We start from the raw sequence: 17,292 nt of genomic DNA on the forward strand, positions 1-17,292 counted from the left end.
ATTTACACCTCTTTTTCCATCATTGCAGCAGCATATTTAGATTTTACCACTAAGTTTGGCTTAGAAAAATCACAGTGGACTGTTTTCCTCACCCCCTGCAGCTGGAAAGAAGCGGAGACTGGACACCTGACTCAAACTAGGCAAAGGGCTATTCCACCCCACAGCACGTCATGCCCAGTATATAAACCAGGGGAAGTCACCCGGAAGGCCCAGATCACTGCTCAGGTCGTGCTGAGTGTCGGTTGGCGGGTGGTGAGCAATTGCATTGTGCATCATTTGTGTTTATTTATTTTTTTTTTTCCTTTTCCCCTTTTAGTTTTATATTCTCTCCCCTTGTTCTTTCCCTTATCATTATTATTATTGGTGGTAGCAGTAGTGGTTTTGTATTATACCTTAGCTACTGGACTGTTCTTATCTCAACCCGTGGGAGTTGTTACATTCTTTCGATTCTCCTCCTCATCCCCCTGGGAGCGAGGGGGGGAGGAGGGAGAGGAGAAGGGGGGAGTGGGTGAGTGGCTGCGTGGTTCTGTGTTACCGGCTGGGCTTAAACCACGACAATATCAAAAGCACAGACGGTGGATGCAGATATAACACAGGCATTGATGTATGTATGTATACGTATTTATTTGTACATATATGTAAAATACATACACTGGCCTATGTCTGTACCTATAACAGTAACACCGGTGCATACACGCACGTGTGTATCTGCACCGCTCTTTGGACACCGCAGGCGCTGCGGTACGGTACAGATCTAAGTACAGTGATACACGGGACTGCGCACAGGCTCCCTGCCTGCCCACAGGGACGCACACGCGCGAGCACCGTTTCCCGTGGGCCGGGAAGGGCGCCCCGGCTCCCCCCGGTCCCATGAGCGCCATGAGCTCGAGCCCCGCCGGGGGGCGGTGCGGAGCTCCGCCAGCGGTGCGGGGCCTCGGGGGGCGGGCCGGCGGGGCGACTATGGCGGAGGCGGAGGCCGGGTTGGTCCCGCTGCTGGCGGCCGCCCGCCGGGCACACGAGGCGGCTTTCGGGGGGCCGGCGTTGCTGGCGGCATGGGCCCCCGGCCGTGTCAACCTCATCGGCGAGCACACCGACTACAACGGCGGCTTCGTGCTTCCCATGGTAAGGGCTGTACTCCCCGGCCCCGTGAGCCCTCGGTGTCACCCTTCCGGGTCCTCCCTGCAGCCTGCGGGGGTCCGCGGCCGCCGTCTTCCCCCTTCCCCAGGATATTCTCCCCGGGATCCCCCCAACCGCCCCTGGGACCACAGGAGCTCAGAGCATTGGGGGCAGATCCTTGCAGACTGGCTCCTGGCTCATCGGAGGGAGAATGTGATTCTCCCTCTCTGACCGCCTCCTCGAGGGGCTGAAGCCTCTTTTCTGTAACCCTGTCAAACATTTTCCCATTCCCAGAGAGTGATATTTTGGTGGCCAAAGATGGTTCGAAGTAGCTGGGGCTTCCTGCCCTCCTTTGGCTCGATGGGGAAGCCCCTGCTCAGCCCTAAATCAAACCTACAGCTAATTATTTGGAGGCCAAAGAGAGTGGGAGCAGGTCGGCTGAATTCCTCTGCAGGCAAGAAAACTTCCTCCAAGCCTCTCATGGCCTTGTCCTGGGTTTCCACTTTCCTGGAGTGCAGCAACCAGCACCCCAGCACTGAGCTGGCGAGGCTGGTCACAACGTTCCAATGCTAAGACTGACCCTGTGTGGCATTAAATAGTTTAATGCTGTGACAAGCTGGAGTGTGTGGTGGGGGCTTGCAGCTCCACATGGACACAGTTAAGGGTAACAAGTGTTGGGTGCTGCCTGCAGTGAGTTTGAAGCAGCTCAGCTGTCCCCTGGCACCAGAGAGATGCTCCAAGGGATGCTGTGAGGCCTGAGCCCACCTTCTACACTCCCTCAGGCCCTGCATCTGGGGACAGTGCTGGTGGGATCCCCCACGAAGGACGGGACCATCTCCATCCTCACCACCTCGGCAGAGGCAGACAAGCCACACCAGGTGCAGTTCCCAGCTCCCTGCCAAGGCAGCCCCCTGAGCCCAAGGCAACCTCGCTGGGCCAACTACATCCAGGGTGTCATCCAGCACTACCGGGGTAAGGCCCAGGCTGCCAGTGGGTTAGAGTGCTCTCACATGCGGCTGGTGCTCAGCACCTGGTTTTTGGCATGCTCCTGGGGCTCTTCCAGTGCCACTGCAATCCTTCAGCTGCTGCCAGGACCGGGCTCCAGGAGAGATGCTTTCAGCTCCAAAGACCCCTGTTGGTTGGGGGGGGGGTGCCCAGGTTACACTCTGCCGTGGGTCACCATGTGTTTTAAAATGGGATATTGGACAGGGCTCCTCTCCATCACTCCCCCTCACAGCCCCCCTCCTTCCTTCTCTTCCTTCAGGTGGTCCTGTGCCGGGCTTCAGTGCTGTGGTAGCCAGTGACATCCCCCTGGGCGGGGGCCTTTCCAGCTCGGCCGCGCTTGAGGTGGCTACTTACACCTTCCTCCAGCAGCTCTGCCCTGGTAAGGCAGCAGCTGGCCCTGGGCCCAGGCGCCTGCATGTCCAGGTGGGAGGTGGGATGAGGGGGATGCTGTTACCCCAAACGCGACTGTGGGCTGGGTCAAACCCTCCTGCCACCAGAGCTGGCACCACTGTGGCTGTGGGGCTCCTCTGGCTCACCCAGCCTGGCCTGGCATCGCCATGCCTCTAAAGCCCATGGACCACCTCTGGGATTGGCTGGGGATGAGAGGATGTTCCCTAGGGAGCATCTCCCCGCCCTTATATCCCCAAAAATTGAGAGGTTTGAGACACGAGCATCAAATTGTCTCATCCAGCTGGATCCAGTGACCCACTTTAGCACAGATGCTGTGCACTGGTGCAGGAGCAAGACCTGCAGCTGATGCTTTAGCAACGACCCTTTCATGGGAAAGCAACCCTTTACCTTCATGTTTGCTCTCCCTGCTCCAGGACAAGGGGCAAAGATCCCAGTACTGCTAACCTGCCTCTTTCTGCTCTGGCACAGATGATGGTGATTTGGTGGCCAAGGCACTGGTGTGTCAGAAAGCAGAGCACACGTTTGCGGGCATGCCCTGTGGGATCATGGACCAGTTCATATCTGTAATGGGCAAGGAAGGCCACGCGCTGCTCATTGACTGCAGGTCAGGGCTGAGCACTGAGCTCACTGTGGTATGCCCACCTCCTCGGGCACATGGACACAGGCTGGTCCCAGGGACATGAAATAAATGCAAGCATTCAGGAAGGGGATAACCCCTGCACACAGCCCATAATCTCATTGCAGGGCTGGGACCCCCTGCATCTTAATTCCTGTGTTTTGAATCCTTCTCCTACATACTTTCTGCTGCTTGCCTGGGCTGTCTTTCCCACAAAGTCATTTGGGTCTATTATAGGACTAATAATTGTGAGGGAGTGAAATGCTTGAGCAAAATCCTAAACCAGTTGGACTTGATCTCTGCGGAGGCAGGATCTGGCCTCGCCTGGATCACCTGAGGGCTGGAGTGGGCCTGAGGGGATGGGCACAGAGCCTGCACTGAGCTCTTGGTGCAGGTCCCTGGAGACTGTCCTCGTCCCGCTGACTGATGCCAGCCTGGCCGTGCTCATCACCAACTCCAATGTGCGGCACACGCTGACGGGCAGCGAGTATCCCGTGCGCCGGCGGCAGTGTGAGGAGGCAGCAGCAGCGCTTGGCAAGACCAGCCTACGAGATGCCACCATGGCTGACCTGGAAGGTGGGGACAGTCCCGCCCTTGGCTCCAGCTGCTCCTCAGGGCAGCAGGAGCTCTGCGCCCCATGGCAAAGGCCAAGACTGTGGGGCAGCACCTGGGCTGGGTGGGTGGTTGCACGCACCAGGAGGGGAGCGTGCTGCAGGTAGAGAAGCTTTGGCACAGGGTGGTTGCAGGATGTAGCCATGCAAACCCCCAGCAGCATCCCACAGACCCAAGTGGCTTTGCTGCAGGGACATGCTTATCTCTGCAGTGGCCAGGAGCTCTCTGGGTGAGGAGGTGTACCGGCGGGCCAGGCACGTCATCGGCGAGATAGCACGGACGGTGCAGGCAGCGCAAGCCCTGCAGGACAGGGACTATGGGATGTTCGGGAGGCTGATGGTGGAGAGTCACAACTCCCTCAGGTGAGGATGTACCAACCCTGGAAAAGGGCGAGCTGTGTCAGGGGCACTGGTGTTAAGTTCTCGTGGGGTTCCCTCGCCTGTGGGTGCAGCATTGGAGGCGGCCAGAACTGCATCCTGCCCAGCATCTCATGGCTCAGCATGTGGGAGGTTTTAAGAAAAGCCCCATTAGGTTCTGCACCGAGGGGTGCTAGGACAAGGCCGATCTGTGTTACAGACGTATGTTACAGATGTCTGCTGCTTACAGCAGCACGCAGCAGGTCACGTATGTTCGCAGCCTCGCTCAGTTATACATGCACTTACAGGCAGAGAGCTGGACTGGGATCAGCAGCAGCCTGCATTGTTGCAATTTGCTACAGCAGTGGATGCACCAAGATGCATGTTTCAGCTGTTCGTGGTGCAAGGGCTATGGCTGGGGTGCAGGACACGGCTGACCATTGTCTCCTCTCTCCAGGGACGACTACGAAGTGAGCTGCCCGGAGCTGGATGAGCTGGTAGCAGCAGCCCTGGAGGTCGACGGGGTTTATGGCAGCAGGATGACTGGGGGAGGCTTTGGAGGCTGCACGGTGACTCTGCTGGAGGCTGGGGCTGCAGAGAGAGCCCAGCGCCACATCCAGGTATGCAGCAGAAAAGTGCCAGGAGATTGACTTAAAGATCCAAGGGAACACTCAGGGGCATGGCCCTGGGACACCATTGAAGCTGTGCTCTTGAGGCCCTGGGATTGGTGTAGCCCATCTAATGCTGTGTGGGGATAGCCCCAAGGCTGTTGATGCTACTAAGCTCTTGCAGGCAGCTCAGCATGGTGCTGGTCCGCTGCCCAAGGACTTTACTGCATTGAGAAAGTGAGCAAACATGTGCCAGGTGAGCTTCAGGAAGGCTAACTCTAGCTAGGGAAAAAGTAATCCAAGCCAAGCTTAGGCAATGCTGAGCTTAACACGGGCAGTTACAGTCCAAAAAAGATCTCAGTGCGCTCATCAATGTTCTCTAAATCAGCAGCTCAGCATGCACCAGTAGCTGAAACACCAGCAAAAGCAGGCTGTGAATGTGGCAGAGCCTTATTTTGCTGCTGTATGAGATCATGGTGTGCCCTGTAAATAGCGGGGGGGGGAGGTGGAATAAAGCAGGGACAGAGGAAAGTGTCTGAAATGAGAAGAGGCCGAAAGGGCTGTGCCTCTGTCATCTGATGCGAAGCAAGGAGAGAGGGAATGTGACCAGGAGTTACGGTGAAGGAGGTGCATAGGGTGAGTGTGGAACTGATCTTCCAAAGCAAGAAACAGTGACGACTGGATAAGTTGAGAGAAAAACAGCCAAGCAAGCACTGTGCAGAGCTGGTAGTGAGGTTTGTGCTGTTGCCAGAGGCTATGAAGTTTAATAGCATCAGCATGGTCAAAAAGGGATTGGAAAAAGTGACAGACAACAGCCCATAAGGGGCTGCTGAAGGGTCAGCTTGGGAATGTGCTGGTCACCTCCCTGCCCCATGTTGAGGATGGACCCGGAGAGTCCAGGCAGCGGCCAGGATATCGTGCTGTCCCCAAAAAACATCTCATGCATCTGCTGTTGGAGTGTGGCTACACCAGGCTTGGGGCTGGGCTGATCGGACAGGCCTTCCGACGCTGACATCCCCAAGCCCAGCCTCTTGCTGCAGCGTGGTATGGCCCCGGAGCACCAGCACTCACTGCTCCTCTTGTCTCCTAGGAGAGCTACAGTGGCACAGCCACCTTCTACCTCACCAAACCCTCTGGAGGGTCAAAGGTGCTGCCTCTGTAGAGGAGCGGCCACCTCGCCTGGGCTGGGATCGCTGCGGCTGCATTCCTGGCTTGCAGGGGAATCCATTTGTCTATCTGCATCATTTGCCTAATAAATGCAAAACGTTTGCACGGTTGTTCTGCGCCCACTGAGCCAAGCCAAGCTCTGATGCCAAAGTCACTGGGCAACCTTTCTTCAGAGAGTCAGAGGAGACCAGTTTAACATCAGTTTATACTGGTGTAATGAGCAATTACTAGGGCCTCAAGGTCCAGTGGTGCCTCTGGAGCAGCAGCAGGCACTGATGCTTGGCAGAAGCCTCTGCTTGGGTATCTGCTTCTGGCATGTGTCCTTAATCTTTTTGACACATGGAGGGTGGGGTGGAGGGGGTTATTTTTAATTTTTTTTTTTTTTTTTAAGAAAGGGAAGAGGCAGACTCTAGAGAAGACATTTATTAAGTGCAATAGGAAGCCACCTGATCAAAGACCCTCTGTCAGATTGGGCTGCGGGATCCACCTTGGAAAGGCTGAAACACCATCAGCCCTAATGACCAGATGAAAATTAAAAGGTGGCACTGGCCTAGTGTGAGGCAGTAGGTCGGTGTGCAGCCACCTTGCACAGGGGATAGATGGCTTGGAGAGCAACACCTGACAGGCTGTGCTCTTAGATAACACGAAGGTCTTCGGTGAAAGCGCTTGGAAATGGAGCCCCCTTTTGAGGCTGGTTTCAGTATTTTATCCCAGATCACAAAGCACAGGGAAAGCGTCCGGAGTCCTTGTGCAGGAGGAGACACGTCAACTGGAAAGGAAACCCCAACCAAAGGCAAGACAAGAACCGGGGAGGCAGGGGCAGGCTCACACGCTGGAACCTGCTCAGGAAGAATAAGTGCTTCTTGAAGGCAGAGTAAAAAAAAAAACAAACCAACAACACAGGACTGGCAAAGTATTTCTTGGCGTAAGTTTAAGACTGACCCAGCCCCACCTGCAGTCCTGGAGACTCCGGTGGACTTTACTCACCCACATGCAGCTTTGGCTCAAAGATGTTCTAGCCCTTGCACTCAGATGAACAGCCCCAAGAGGAGAGGGAGCTCAAAGATGTTCTAGCCCTTGCACTCAGATGAACAGCCCCAAGAGAGTGCTGCAAAATCTTCTGAGTCCAAAACACAAAGAAAACCAAAACCGGAAAAAAAAAAAAAAAAAAAAAGGGAAAAAAAAAAACCCCACCGTATACACAAAAAACCCCAAACAACCCCACCCCCCCAAAAACCACCCCTCAAACCCAAACCAGGGCAGGTCCAACATCAGCTGGAGTTAGGCAGGTGATGCTGCCAGGGAGACCAGCAGCTGCTCTTCCAGTTGTGAGCTCTAATGCAGAATGGCAGCAGCAATGCTCCAGGCAGGATCCCTGCCCTCAGCAGGCTCCTCACCTGCTCCTGGGCAGCTGCAGCACACCAGGGAGCCATGCTGCTCAGCAAGACACAGGGCCCAGTTGTTCCCATTGGCAGAGGGCAGCGAGAGTCCTGGAAGTGTGCCCAGAGCCAGGAAATGAGGCCCAGCAAGAGCCCTGCACCCAGCACTATGTGAGCACAGGTAAAGCCAAGGGCTGAAGGAAGCTTAGACACTTACTCAGGATGGTGAGAGCGCCTGCTGCTCCCAGGCTTGCTCTTCCCTTGTGTTCGCTGATGGATCACGGGTCCCTTTATGGACCTTGATGCTGGGCAAAAGGGCTTTTAAAAGATGCCAAACATCTTCTGCCTAAAAAATCTCAATGCTCTCCCCATCTGCCACATAAGAAATCCCAGGCACCATTCCCATCTCCAGGCACTGGTGCCGGAGCCATGCCTGTCCCTCACCTCCAGGCGACTCCCACCCCTCCTGTGCATGATGCTGGAAAGTGCTCAGCTGCAGCCTTCTGCTGGAGTCTCCAGTGCTGGAGGATATAACGCTCAAGGCAGAGCCAACCAGCTCATCAACAGGCTTCCCATAGGGTTTAGTGGCCTTTGGATCAAGCCCTTAATTAATTTCTTAGTTATTCATGTTTCTCAGTAATCACAGTCCCATGTGTAGCATCCACATTGAGCATAGATCTCACCACCTCAATTTTTTTTATAAAATAATAAAATACATTTCTATATATTTATATATACTGAGAAAACTGTACAATAATGTATGCAAAAAAAAAAAAGCTTCAGAGGCTCTCATGAGTAATGCTATGCAAACGAAAGGCTATACTTTGCTGTCATGGTACCAAATATTAGCAGCGAAGGATAGACACAAGTAGGTGCAGTAAGAAGCATTAGGTTACCCCAAACCTAGGCAGCTTTCATAGAAAAAGCCCAAACAGAACAAAATAACCATCTCCAGTGGACAGGCAAGTTGCTAGAGAGCCTGAAGCACAGATGGAAATGGTGGCGCTCTATAAATCAGGATGTTGTGAGCTGGGATCATCTCAAAACTGATGACCTGAGAATAAATCGTCCTGTTCCATTTATCTGGGGAGGCTGGAGCCATCGAGACACCTGAATTTCAGCAGGTGTATTTGGATGGGTGGGCATTGAAAATGGTATTGGAGTGAGTGGTGATTGTTCATGGAAGACGTCGCTGTGGACTCTGCAGAATTGAGTCTCTGCAGAGTAGGTCAGGGTGAACAAGCCCTGAAGGATGAGTGCACACCTGATGACCCAACTGTGCTAGAGCTTTGAGTGTGCTGGGCTCCAAAGCAGGGGTCCAGAGCTTGAAGTGCCATGGAGGGTCTCTGCCCACAGGAGGAGCTTCCCGGGCACCACAGCAGCATCTGGATGAAGCACTCTTGGACTATTCCACAAAGTCCTGCCATCTGAACACGAATGTCCCGCTGGCAGGCAGCCTGCTCTGGCTCAGGCCTCATAAAATTGCCTTTCCATCTGTTTGGTGAGGGTCCCACTGGACATCACGGTCCGGCTCACAAACTCTTTGGTGACCTGTTTGGTGAGGGTGCTGCTGGCGCTCTCCACTCGCTGGGTTGTCAGGAGCATGCCGTCTGCAACGAGAAGCTTGGTGGTCAGGACACCGTGCTAAGTATGAGGTCACAGGGAATAGGATCTGCTCTATCTGATGATTTCTGGCAGAGAGATTTCTCCTTAAATATCACTTTAATTGATGGAAAACCTCTTCAAATCAAGTGACTCAGTACTTTGCTGTGTCAGTCAATAAGATGGATCTCCTAATAGCTCCTAAACTCTCCATGTTGCAGCATGAACCCATGAGTCCATGAACTCAAATGGGACAGCTACATTGATGTAATTTAAGATGGTCATCACACTTCTTTTTTTCTGCTGTGAAGAGATCTAATCTTGCAGGAAGAGCTAAGATTTGATCCCTAGTGATAGTCCTGGGGGACTCTGAAAACTCAGCATTCCTTCTGTGACTGGGCAGCACATGGGGAAATGACTGCAACTGCCTCTGGCGCATAGCAGGGACATGGTGTAGGAAAGGGTCTGGTCCTCTTCATCAATCCTGCTGATGGACCCTCCCTCCCTGCCTTTGACACTTGAGGTAAAAGCATCCTTAGACCTTTGGACCAGCAGAGTTATCCTTTGCTTTCCGAGGGTTTCAAAGATGACAGTGAGCCCCTACCTGTGAAGTGGGGATCCAGAGAGGAATGGCTGATGCTGGTTTTGGTGGTGTATTCTGTTGGGAAGTTGTACACTTCCTCTCTCATGTACTGCTGTCCTCCAAACTGGGAGAAAGTGCCTTGGGAGAAAAAGGGACAAGTCAGTTAGGAAATGACAAGGAGCATCCAACCCCTCAAACCTGCACAGTGAGCACCAACACTCAGCTCAGGAGGTTTCTCTTGCTGACATCAGAGCCAGGTTTAGTAGCAACTGGAAGGACTGGGAAGGTCTTACACTTGCTCAGTGCAAGAAGCTGCCTCCAGGTATGTGTACAAGCAGGCATAAGACAGAAGTTTCATAATAAATTAAACATTTTCAGGTTCTCATGATCCTTCCTCATTAAGTGCATCAGGACTGGGACAGTGCTAAGAAGGCACAGCATTGTCTTCATGGAAGACAATGTCTCCATGCCTTTCATGGAAAATGGAGTCATCACCAGAGCTGGAAAGGGACTCCAGGAATTGTGTTCTCTGCTCCGAGAGGTTTCTTAACTTTGCACCTCCACAAAGATATGGTACTACCGTACCTCCATCCTGAGATTCAATGGTGATGATGCCTTCTCTCTCTGGCCCAAAGCCTTGCGTGGTCTTGGCTTGCACTTTGAACTTGTATGGGACATTCTCATTCAGGTGTGGCACAGTCAGGGTAGTTTCAGGATTGTCCCCTTCAACATAGATATTCCTGGGCTCCCCTAATCCACACAGATATACCAGCGGTGAAGACAAACAGGTCCGTTCTAGTCACTCCAAACACAATCCCCCTGACTCTGGCTGCTGTCTTGGCTTTCCCTAAGCTTTATGCCACTCTCAGACTGTATGATCACATCCAGTTCTACGAAGAGTTAAGGCAACCCTATTTTAGTACAGTGGTGATCCACAACAAAAAAACTCCACTGGGTTTGGACTGTAACAGGCTACCGGTCCTTCCTCTTCCCACCACATTTTTTTACACCAGACCATGCCGTGACACAAAGCATCATGGTCCAGCAGCTCCCAGGCCTGGAATCAGGCTCATGCCCCCATTTTGTCTGCAAGCAGACAACTTTTTCGCTGGTCCCAGCAAAAATGCAGTAAGTTGCTGTGTTTGCTGGAGGTATCTTGTGCTCTACACAGGGAACTGGGCTTCCACAGCCTGGTACCATACCTCCTCCATGCAGCATCTCACAGGTGACCATGTAGCCCAAGATGGACCCATTGGGCTTGCGGGGTCTCTCCCAGCTGAGCTGCAGGGAGTCAGGGCTGAGGGCAGTGAACACAAGTGGCCCAGGAGCACTGGGTGTGCTCAGCGTGAAGGGTGAACCTGCAGGAGCACCAGTGAGAAAGAGGTCAGTATCACAGAAGGTGGTGAGGAGGACCTGGGAATGGATTTGCACACAGCATTTATGAAACAAACTGGAAGGTCTCAGCAACTGTCCTGGCTTCAGCTGTAACAGTTATTTTTCTTCCTAGTAGCTGGTACAGTGTTGCATGTCCACTATATAAACTGGGGGGAGCTACTCAGAAGGGACTGATTGCTGCTTGTGTTGGGCTTGGTATTGGTTGGCAGGTGCTGAGCGATTGTATTGTGCATCACTGCTAGTTAGTGGGTTTTTTTCCTTTCCCCTCTTTGTTTTATATTCTCTCCCCTTATTATTTTCCTTATCATTACTATTAGTAGTAGTAGTAGTTTTATATTACGCTTTAGTTATTGGACTGTTCTTATCTCCACCCATGGGTTTTACATTCTTCTGATTTCCCTCCCCATCCTGCCAGGGGGGGTGAGTGAGTGGCTGCCTGGTGCTGAGTTACCAGCTGGATTCAAACCACGACAGCTACCTAGGCAGCTAGTGAAAGGTGGGTGCAGGGGGAAGAAGGTCCTATTCCTAAATGAAAGGAGGGAAAGGAGAGTTCAGAATGTGGTAAGGGGAGAGAAAACAGCAAGGCCAGCACTGTAGACAGCAGCAGAACCATCAGTGTCACCCTTCTCCTGCCATCCACCCACCTCACCTGGTACAGGGCTGAGTGGGCTTTGCGGGTCCACCTGGGACTCTATGGTGATGACTCCTTCCCTCTCGGGCCCCCAGCCTTCCTCACTCTGTGCTTTCACCTTGAAGATGTAGGAGTGGTTGGGCAGCAGGTCCTCTACCACCACTGAGTTCTGGCTGGGGTTGGGGATGGTGAGTCGGTGAACCTCTCCTGGGACACACAGGGAAGTGGGATGTCAGCACCATGTTGCAGATACAAAGACAGAGCCATGGCTTTTGCTTAAACTCTGTCTCAAATGAACCACCTGGAAAAATCATCCCTGGCCACCTCCATCACACCTCACCACCACAGCCTGTAGAGCAGGAGAAGATGCTGTTTCAAAAAAGGCTTGGGACAAACAGCAGCTTCTTGAAAACTAAATGATTTTCAGCCAAAGAGAAACAGTGTTAGTTTTCACTAACACTGCCCCAAATCTCATGTAAAAATAAGATATTTTCATTCAAATTCTTCCTCCAAGTCCAATGTGCTGAAAAAATCTTCAACTAAAATGTTTGGGCTGGTGGAGAATGATTCCAAGTTTTTTTGGAAGAGGGATGACTCCACAAGCAACCCCAGGAATTGTCCCCCCAGCAGAAACAGGGAATGAGAGCTGTGAGGTAGCTGAGATACTTCCTCAAGGCTGCAGAAAAGGCAAAGCTGGGGACCAGTCCCTGAATCCCAGAATGGTTGGGGCTGGAAAGGACCCCTGGAGGTCATCTGGTCCAACCCCCCCTGCACAAGCAGGATCACCCAGAGCCCATTGCCCAGGAGAAGACCTGGACCAGATTCTCCAGAAACTCCCATGACCAACTGCCTGGTGGACAGCAGGCACCTGTTCACTGACCTCCATTGAGGAGCTGGTAGTGCACGCTGTAGCCCTGCACCTCCTTGTCGCAGTGTGGCTCCTGCCAGCTCACCTTCAGGGAGGTAGGTCCCAGGGCAGAGAACACCAGGCGCGTGGGGGTGTCGGGAACACCCAGTGGCAGCCTGGAGTCTGAGGAAAAAGGGAACATCAGGGTGGAGATCTGGGGGAGAGGAGGGAGTGGCACATGCAAGCGTGGGGTGGTCCTAATGGTCCAGGGAGAACGTGGTGAGATGTTATCTCTGCAAGCTGGCCCACCATGACGGGGGACTGGCTGGGTCGGCACACCATGGCCTTGGGGTGCCAACCTTGAGTGGGACAAGTCAAGGTAAGCTTTGTGCCCCTGTGGTAGAGAAACCAGAGCAGGGGCCCAGGTGCTGTGTGTGGCCCTCCTCACTCACCCTGAAGCACCCTGTCCACTCTGCCAGAAGCTTCACAGATACCTTCACATATAGCTTAATTAGCACTGGCCCTAGTCTATAGTTGAAGCAGTCCAGCACCTCCAGGGACTGTGTAAGGGTATGGGGCAGCTTGGACCAGGGCTCATGTTTAGCACAGCAGCCCCCCAGGTGACGCTCAGGAACTGAAACCCTTCATTGATATGGACTTTCCCAAGGAGCTTGCAGAGGGACATCTCATATGGAGCACATGTTCTCCCCGAGAGTCCTTCAAAGACCTGTGGGGTAAGACTGAGAACAACAAGCTTGTTAGGAATGAAGAGAATGGGGACAATGAGCTGCTCAGCTCATTAGAGCATGGTGGTGGTGAGTGTTAAGCAGCCCAGGTGGGTTGAAACACAGCTGAAGTCACCTGCAAAGGGAAAGGTGGTGTTATGGAGGCTCAGGTTGGGTCAGGAAGATGATCAGTGTGGCACACAACAAGCCATGGAGAGAGGGTTTGGGGCGAGCAATGGATGGTCGGTGGCTTGACTGTTATGGGATGCATGGCTGGGAAGAGACACTGGACAAAGCTGTACCTATATACTTGCAAATCCCTGCAGACCCATCAGTCATGATTATAGAGTCCCGACAGCCAGTGCTGGGGTAGTAACCCTTCACCTTTGCCCTGCTCCTGAAACCCATATCCTGGGGCCGCAGGATTGTCCTCCCAGCATCTTCACAGATGGGAGGGAAGAGTGTCCCTGGACAATCTACAGAAGCAGTGCAAGAGAAAAAGAGAAAAACACCATTGGAGACTTCAGAGCAGGTTCAGCCCAGGTGCTGGCTCCTGCAGAATTGATTTTTTTTTTAAGGCCCAGATTTGAAGAGTCTTGTAACAACCTTCTGTTAGCACCAGCTGATGTACACCTGTGGAGCCAAAAGGCAACTGTACTGCTAGACAGAGTAAGAAGACACACATGCACTTTCTGGAGTGCTTTGTGGTGTGAGGATAAGGATGTAGATCCCCTTCCCGAGCACTCTGCACATGAGGGATGGGAACCCTTTCCAGACTAGTCTGGTAGCAGGCTGGCCTTAACAAAGCACCTACATGTCAGTGGTGAAGACATGACCTTAGAGATGTCTGGTTCATAGGTCCCCTTAGCAGTGAACACAGACGCCACACCAAAAAGACTTGTAGGGCATGGGTTCAAAGACAGTAATAGGGGTGGAAGGGAAGGACAGGTCCATCACCACAGTACTCACCATGCCCCATCAGCATCGTGGAGTAGTCTCTTGTCAGTGAGGAGCTCCCCATCACTCTGTGCTCCTGCTGCATGTGTGAGCTCAGCTGATGGTAGCTGGTGTTCGTTGTCCTGGTCAGTGTGCCACTGCCACTGCCAGGGAAGAAGTCTACCCGGCCATTCAGCAAGTGTTCTGTGAAAGAGGGCACACCATGAGGAACATGGTTGTGGACAGGGCTGCTGCTGCAGTTTCCAAGGGGAAGAAGCAGGAGGCATCATGGTGCACCCTGCGTTGGCTGCATCCCAGCTTCAGCCACTCTGGAAGGTTGTTCTGGAGCACTACATCTAGAAAAAGCCACCTAAGATGATGATGTGGAAGCAAACAGGTAAATGGAGACTTTGCCCTACACCCAGCACCAGACACCCCCATGGTGCCCAAGGTAACTCCAGACCTTGGCCTCGCTGGGGCACTTTCTTATGATTCTTGCCATGTTCTATCACATCTTTCTTAGACGCAAGCACAGGTATATAATTTCAGATGTTAAAAAAAAAAAAAAGAAGGTAGAAAAGGGAAAACAGCCCTTTATGGAGGCAGTTTCTCCAAATCTCACTCTGGATCCCATCTCAGCTGGATCTGAAAAGCAAACTCTGCTCCATTGTTCTGGTCTTTGATGAATCCCCATCCCCACCCCTTCCCAGCAGGCCAGGAGAGATCCGCTACCCATGAGAGAGTGATTTCTGTTTAACAGTCCAGTAGATCTGCCCCAGAAGCTCAGGGCACTTAATTAAGGCAAGGAGTTGCCTTTGGAGGTGCCACTTAGCAGGTATCATCTGAGTTTTCTCCTGCCTTGAAGGTCCAGCCTTTTGTAGAAGGAACTTGTTAGGCTCTCAAGTCCATGCCGAGATGGGGGTTACCTTGACACTCTTGTGAGCAGACACACCAGGACAAGGTTTTTGAAGCAGACTACAGTATGTGAACAGTGCATCATGCCAACATAAGGATGGGCACACAAGGGGAGGAAGGGGACACATACTGGCGCAGACCCCAGCTGCCAGCCCCTTATCTCAGAGCAGGACGAGACAGGACACTCAGTGCTGAAATGAAGCTGTCCTTCACCTGCTTGGAGCCAGGGCGTCCCGCTCCTCCTCAGGCTGCCAGTAGCCACGTCGCTGTCCTCCTCATGGAGGAGACCCTCGGTGTCTGAGGAGAAGCGGCTGCTGCCAGAGAGGCGGGGAATGGTTTCAGCTGGGAGCCTCCACGTGATGCGTCGAAGATCCAAGTCCTCTCCCAGCAACGGCACATATTTCCACCTGGAGCCTTCTGGGACAATGCAAGCACTGGTGTTGGCATGATCTGCAGGGTACAGAGTGGGCTGCCCACCACCTTTGTGGTGCTTGCTGGGGAGGGAAGGGACAGGCACCAGTGGGAACAACAACCCTTCACAGCCTGTCTTGCCAAGTGAGCTGATGAGTTCAGGCAGTGCAACCATTGTGTGACTGGTAGAAGGAGGATGGTGGGAATGCAACATGCATGGTGTTCCTCAGCCCCAGTGCTCTTTTCCAGCCCTGTGTCCATCATGACAAAAGGTGAGAGTCAGAGTCCCACCACACACCTGTCCTTGTTATGAGGAGTCTGCAACAATTGTCCTCTGCTCAGGAGAGGTTTCCTCAGGTTTCCTTGATGTGTGCTCGGTGTTCCCATTACCTTGCTCTCTGACAGGACCAGGGACTCGCCGCTTGATCCCAGGCCCTGGAGAACCTCCCCAGGGAAGACCCTCGAGATCCTACTGACAAGCCTCATCATTTCACTTATGGCCCATCTTCCCATTGTTGTCCCAGTACAAGACAAGGAAGCCAGCCTTATTCAGAGAGTGAAGTGATGGAGGAAGAAAGGCCAGTGCCTTCCCAGCACTTTGTGAATTCCTTCCTGTTGGCTTGGCCAAGACCCTGAGCATCTGAGACACTCAGAGATCTGACTTGCCAGTACTTGCTTGCTGACAGTAGTTTTTGTGGTCCAGCCAAATGGCAACAGGAAGGGAAGATGACCAGGGAGGGCCATGAAAAGCTCTCCCACCCCACACTGAAATTTCTCTTTGCCTCATGGCTAAGGGAGGCACTGGTCTTATTTACACTGTGACTAGTCAAGTGTTCCCATGGATGCAGCTACTGTGCTTCGGAAAGGATGATCTCCACCATCTCTGTGACTTGAATCTCTCCATCTCCATGAGGAGGAAAGGAGCAGTGAAACTCATTGCTGAAAGCTCTTATTAAGGAAAACAAATGTTAAAAATGACCTTGCAAAACTCAGAGCAGCGTACCTGAATCATCGGAGACACTGGGATGCTTGCTGCCAGCTGCAGAGCGAAGCACATCTGCACTGTACATCAGGTAGCTGTCATAGTCCTCACCTCCCTCTGCATCAATGATGGGGACATCAGGGATGATGGGGACTGGAGGAGAGGTGAGAAAAATGCCATTAGACAAGCAGCTCAAAACCATACAGGCCTCCCATGCTTAGGCTGGCCTTCAGCGTTCACCAGGGTGGATGGTGGAGCAGAGCAAGCAGGACATGGAGAAGCAGCTGGGGTAGTGGGGAACACTCCCCAGCACTGCTCCTGTCCTCCCCACCCCCCACCCCGGCGGGGCAGTAACTCACTGGACATCGGGCGCTTGGGCTGTGTGGCAAGGTTGATGGTGGCTTCTCTCTCAGGTCCCCAGCCAGCACCATTTCTGGCTTTCACCATGTAGCGATAGGGCTGGGACTCCCGCAGGTTTTCTATCAGCACCATGCGCTTCTTTGGGTCTTCAACCAGCACCTTCTTCACTGGGCCAATGGGTACTGCAAATACAGTATGCCTATCACCCATGAGGCCATGAGACACACAGGATCCCACAGCACCCCATCCTTGGCCAACAGGCTCACTGAGGTCTGGTGCCAGGACACAGCCTGACTTTGGAACGAGGTGCAGAAGCTGTGTGGGCTGCTCACAACTGGCATGACATTGTCTCGGGGAACTTCCCAAACTGAATGCTGGAGTCAGCCTAGAGCAGAGGTATCCTTTTGCTGCTGTGTCACCAAATAGCATCTTCCTGACACCCTAGCCCTAGAGTCTAGACCTATGAACCAAGTTTTTAAGATGAAAAGCAACACCAAAACACTATGGAAGTGAATGGGAACTGAGAGTGCTCCAGGCTTTGCAGGGTTAATTCCTGAATGTTGATTTTCCTGTGCTCCTCCCATCAAGAAGTGACCCCCTCAGGAAACATGCTTGGAGCCATTCTGATTCTGCTG

General features: G+C 52.9%; 2 protein-coding genes across 6 annotated transcripts in view; one reads left to right on the forward strand and one right to left on the reverse strand.

The window, feature by feature from the left end:
* The first annotated feature begins 445 nt into the window (after nucleotides 1-445).
* Nucleotides 446-6,008, forward strand: GALK1 (galactokinase 1). Of its 2 annotated transcripts, none has more exons than XM_030505935.1 (8): nucleotides 446-1,122; nucleotides 1,899-1,994; nucleotides 2,381-2,500; nucleotides 3,001-3,136; nucleotides 3,543-3,724; nucleotides 3,972-4,122; nucleotides 4,574-4,736; nucleotides 5,815-6,008. In XM_030505935.1, the coding sequence occupies exons 1-8, from the start codon at nucleotides 1,053-1,055 to the stop codon at nucleotides 5,884-5,886; spliced, it is 990 nt and encodes a 329-aa protein (XP_030361795.1). In that variant the 5' UTR covers nucleotides 446-1,052; the 3' UTR covers nucleotides 5,887-6,008. The 2 variants fall into 2 exon arrangements, with proteins under 2 accessions (XP_030361795.1, XP_030361794.1); XM_030505934.1 differs by having other exon boundaries at nucleotides 918-1,122; nucleotides 1,899-2,088.
* Nucleotides 6,009-6,296: 288 nt separating this feature from the next.
* The window catches only part of ITGB4 (integrin subunit beta 4), a 32,529-nt gene continuing 21,533 nt past the window's right edge, over nucleotides 6,297-17,292 (reverse strand). The window contains exons 31-41 of one of the 4 annotated variants that reach the window (XM_030505933.1): nucleotides 16,657-16,839; nucleotides 16,319-16,450; nucleotides 15,118-15,318; nucleotides 14,023-14,193; nucleotides 13,356-13,529; nucleotides 12,362-12,511; nucleotides 11,500-11,688; nucleotides 10,658-10,813; nucleotides 10,041-10,205; nucleotides 9,477-9,593; nucleotides 6,297-8,880 (exon numbers count right to left, since the gene is read on the reverse strand). In XM_030505933.1, the coding sequence (XP_030361793.1) occupies nucleotides 8,738-8,880; nucleotides 9,477-9,593; nucleotides 10,041-10,205; nucleotides 10,658-10,813; nucleotides 11,500-11,688; nucleotides 12,362-12,511; nucleotides 13,356-13,529; nucleotides 14,023-14,193; nucleotides 15,118-15,318; nucleotides 16,319-16,450; nucleotides 16,657-16,839 (1,781 nt within the window). In that variant the 3' untranslated portion in view covers nucleotides 6,297-8,737. Of the gene's footprint in view, nucleotides 8,881-9,476; nucleotides 9,594-10,040; nucleotides 10,206-10,657; nucleotides 10,814-11,499; nucleotides 11,689-12,361; nucleotides 12,512-13,355; nucleotides 13,530-14,022; nucleotides 14,194-14,752; nucleotides 15,319-16,318; nucleotides 16,451-16,656; nucleotides 16,840-17,292 lie in introns of those variants that run through there. The other 3 variants (XM_030505929.1, XM_030505931.1, XM_030505932.1) reach the window with 3 other exon arrangements.

The sequence above is a fragment of the Strigops habroptila genome, chromosome 14, assembly GCF_004027225.2.
Source record: "Strigops habroptila isolate Jane chromosome 14, bStrHab1.2.pri, whole genome shotgun sequence".
Lineage (NCBI taxonomy): Eukaryota > Metazoa > Chordata > Aves > Psittaciformes > Psittacidae > Strigops > Strigops habroptila.

Coding starts and splice junctions, on each gene's coding strand:
- GALK1 (XM_030505934.1), top strand. CDS start 961: ATGGCGGAGGCGGAGGCCGGGTTGGTCCCGCTGCTGGCGGCCGCCCGC. Junction 2,501..3,000: donor CCTCCAGCAGCTCTGCCCTG/GTAAGGCAGCAG, acceptor GCTCTGGCACAG/ATGATGGTGATTTGGTGGCC. Junction 4,737..5,814: donor GAGCCCAGCGCCACATCCAG/GTATGCAGCAGA, acceptor CTTGTCTCCTAG/GAGAGCTACAGTGGCACAGC.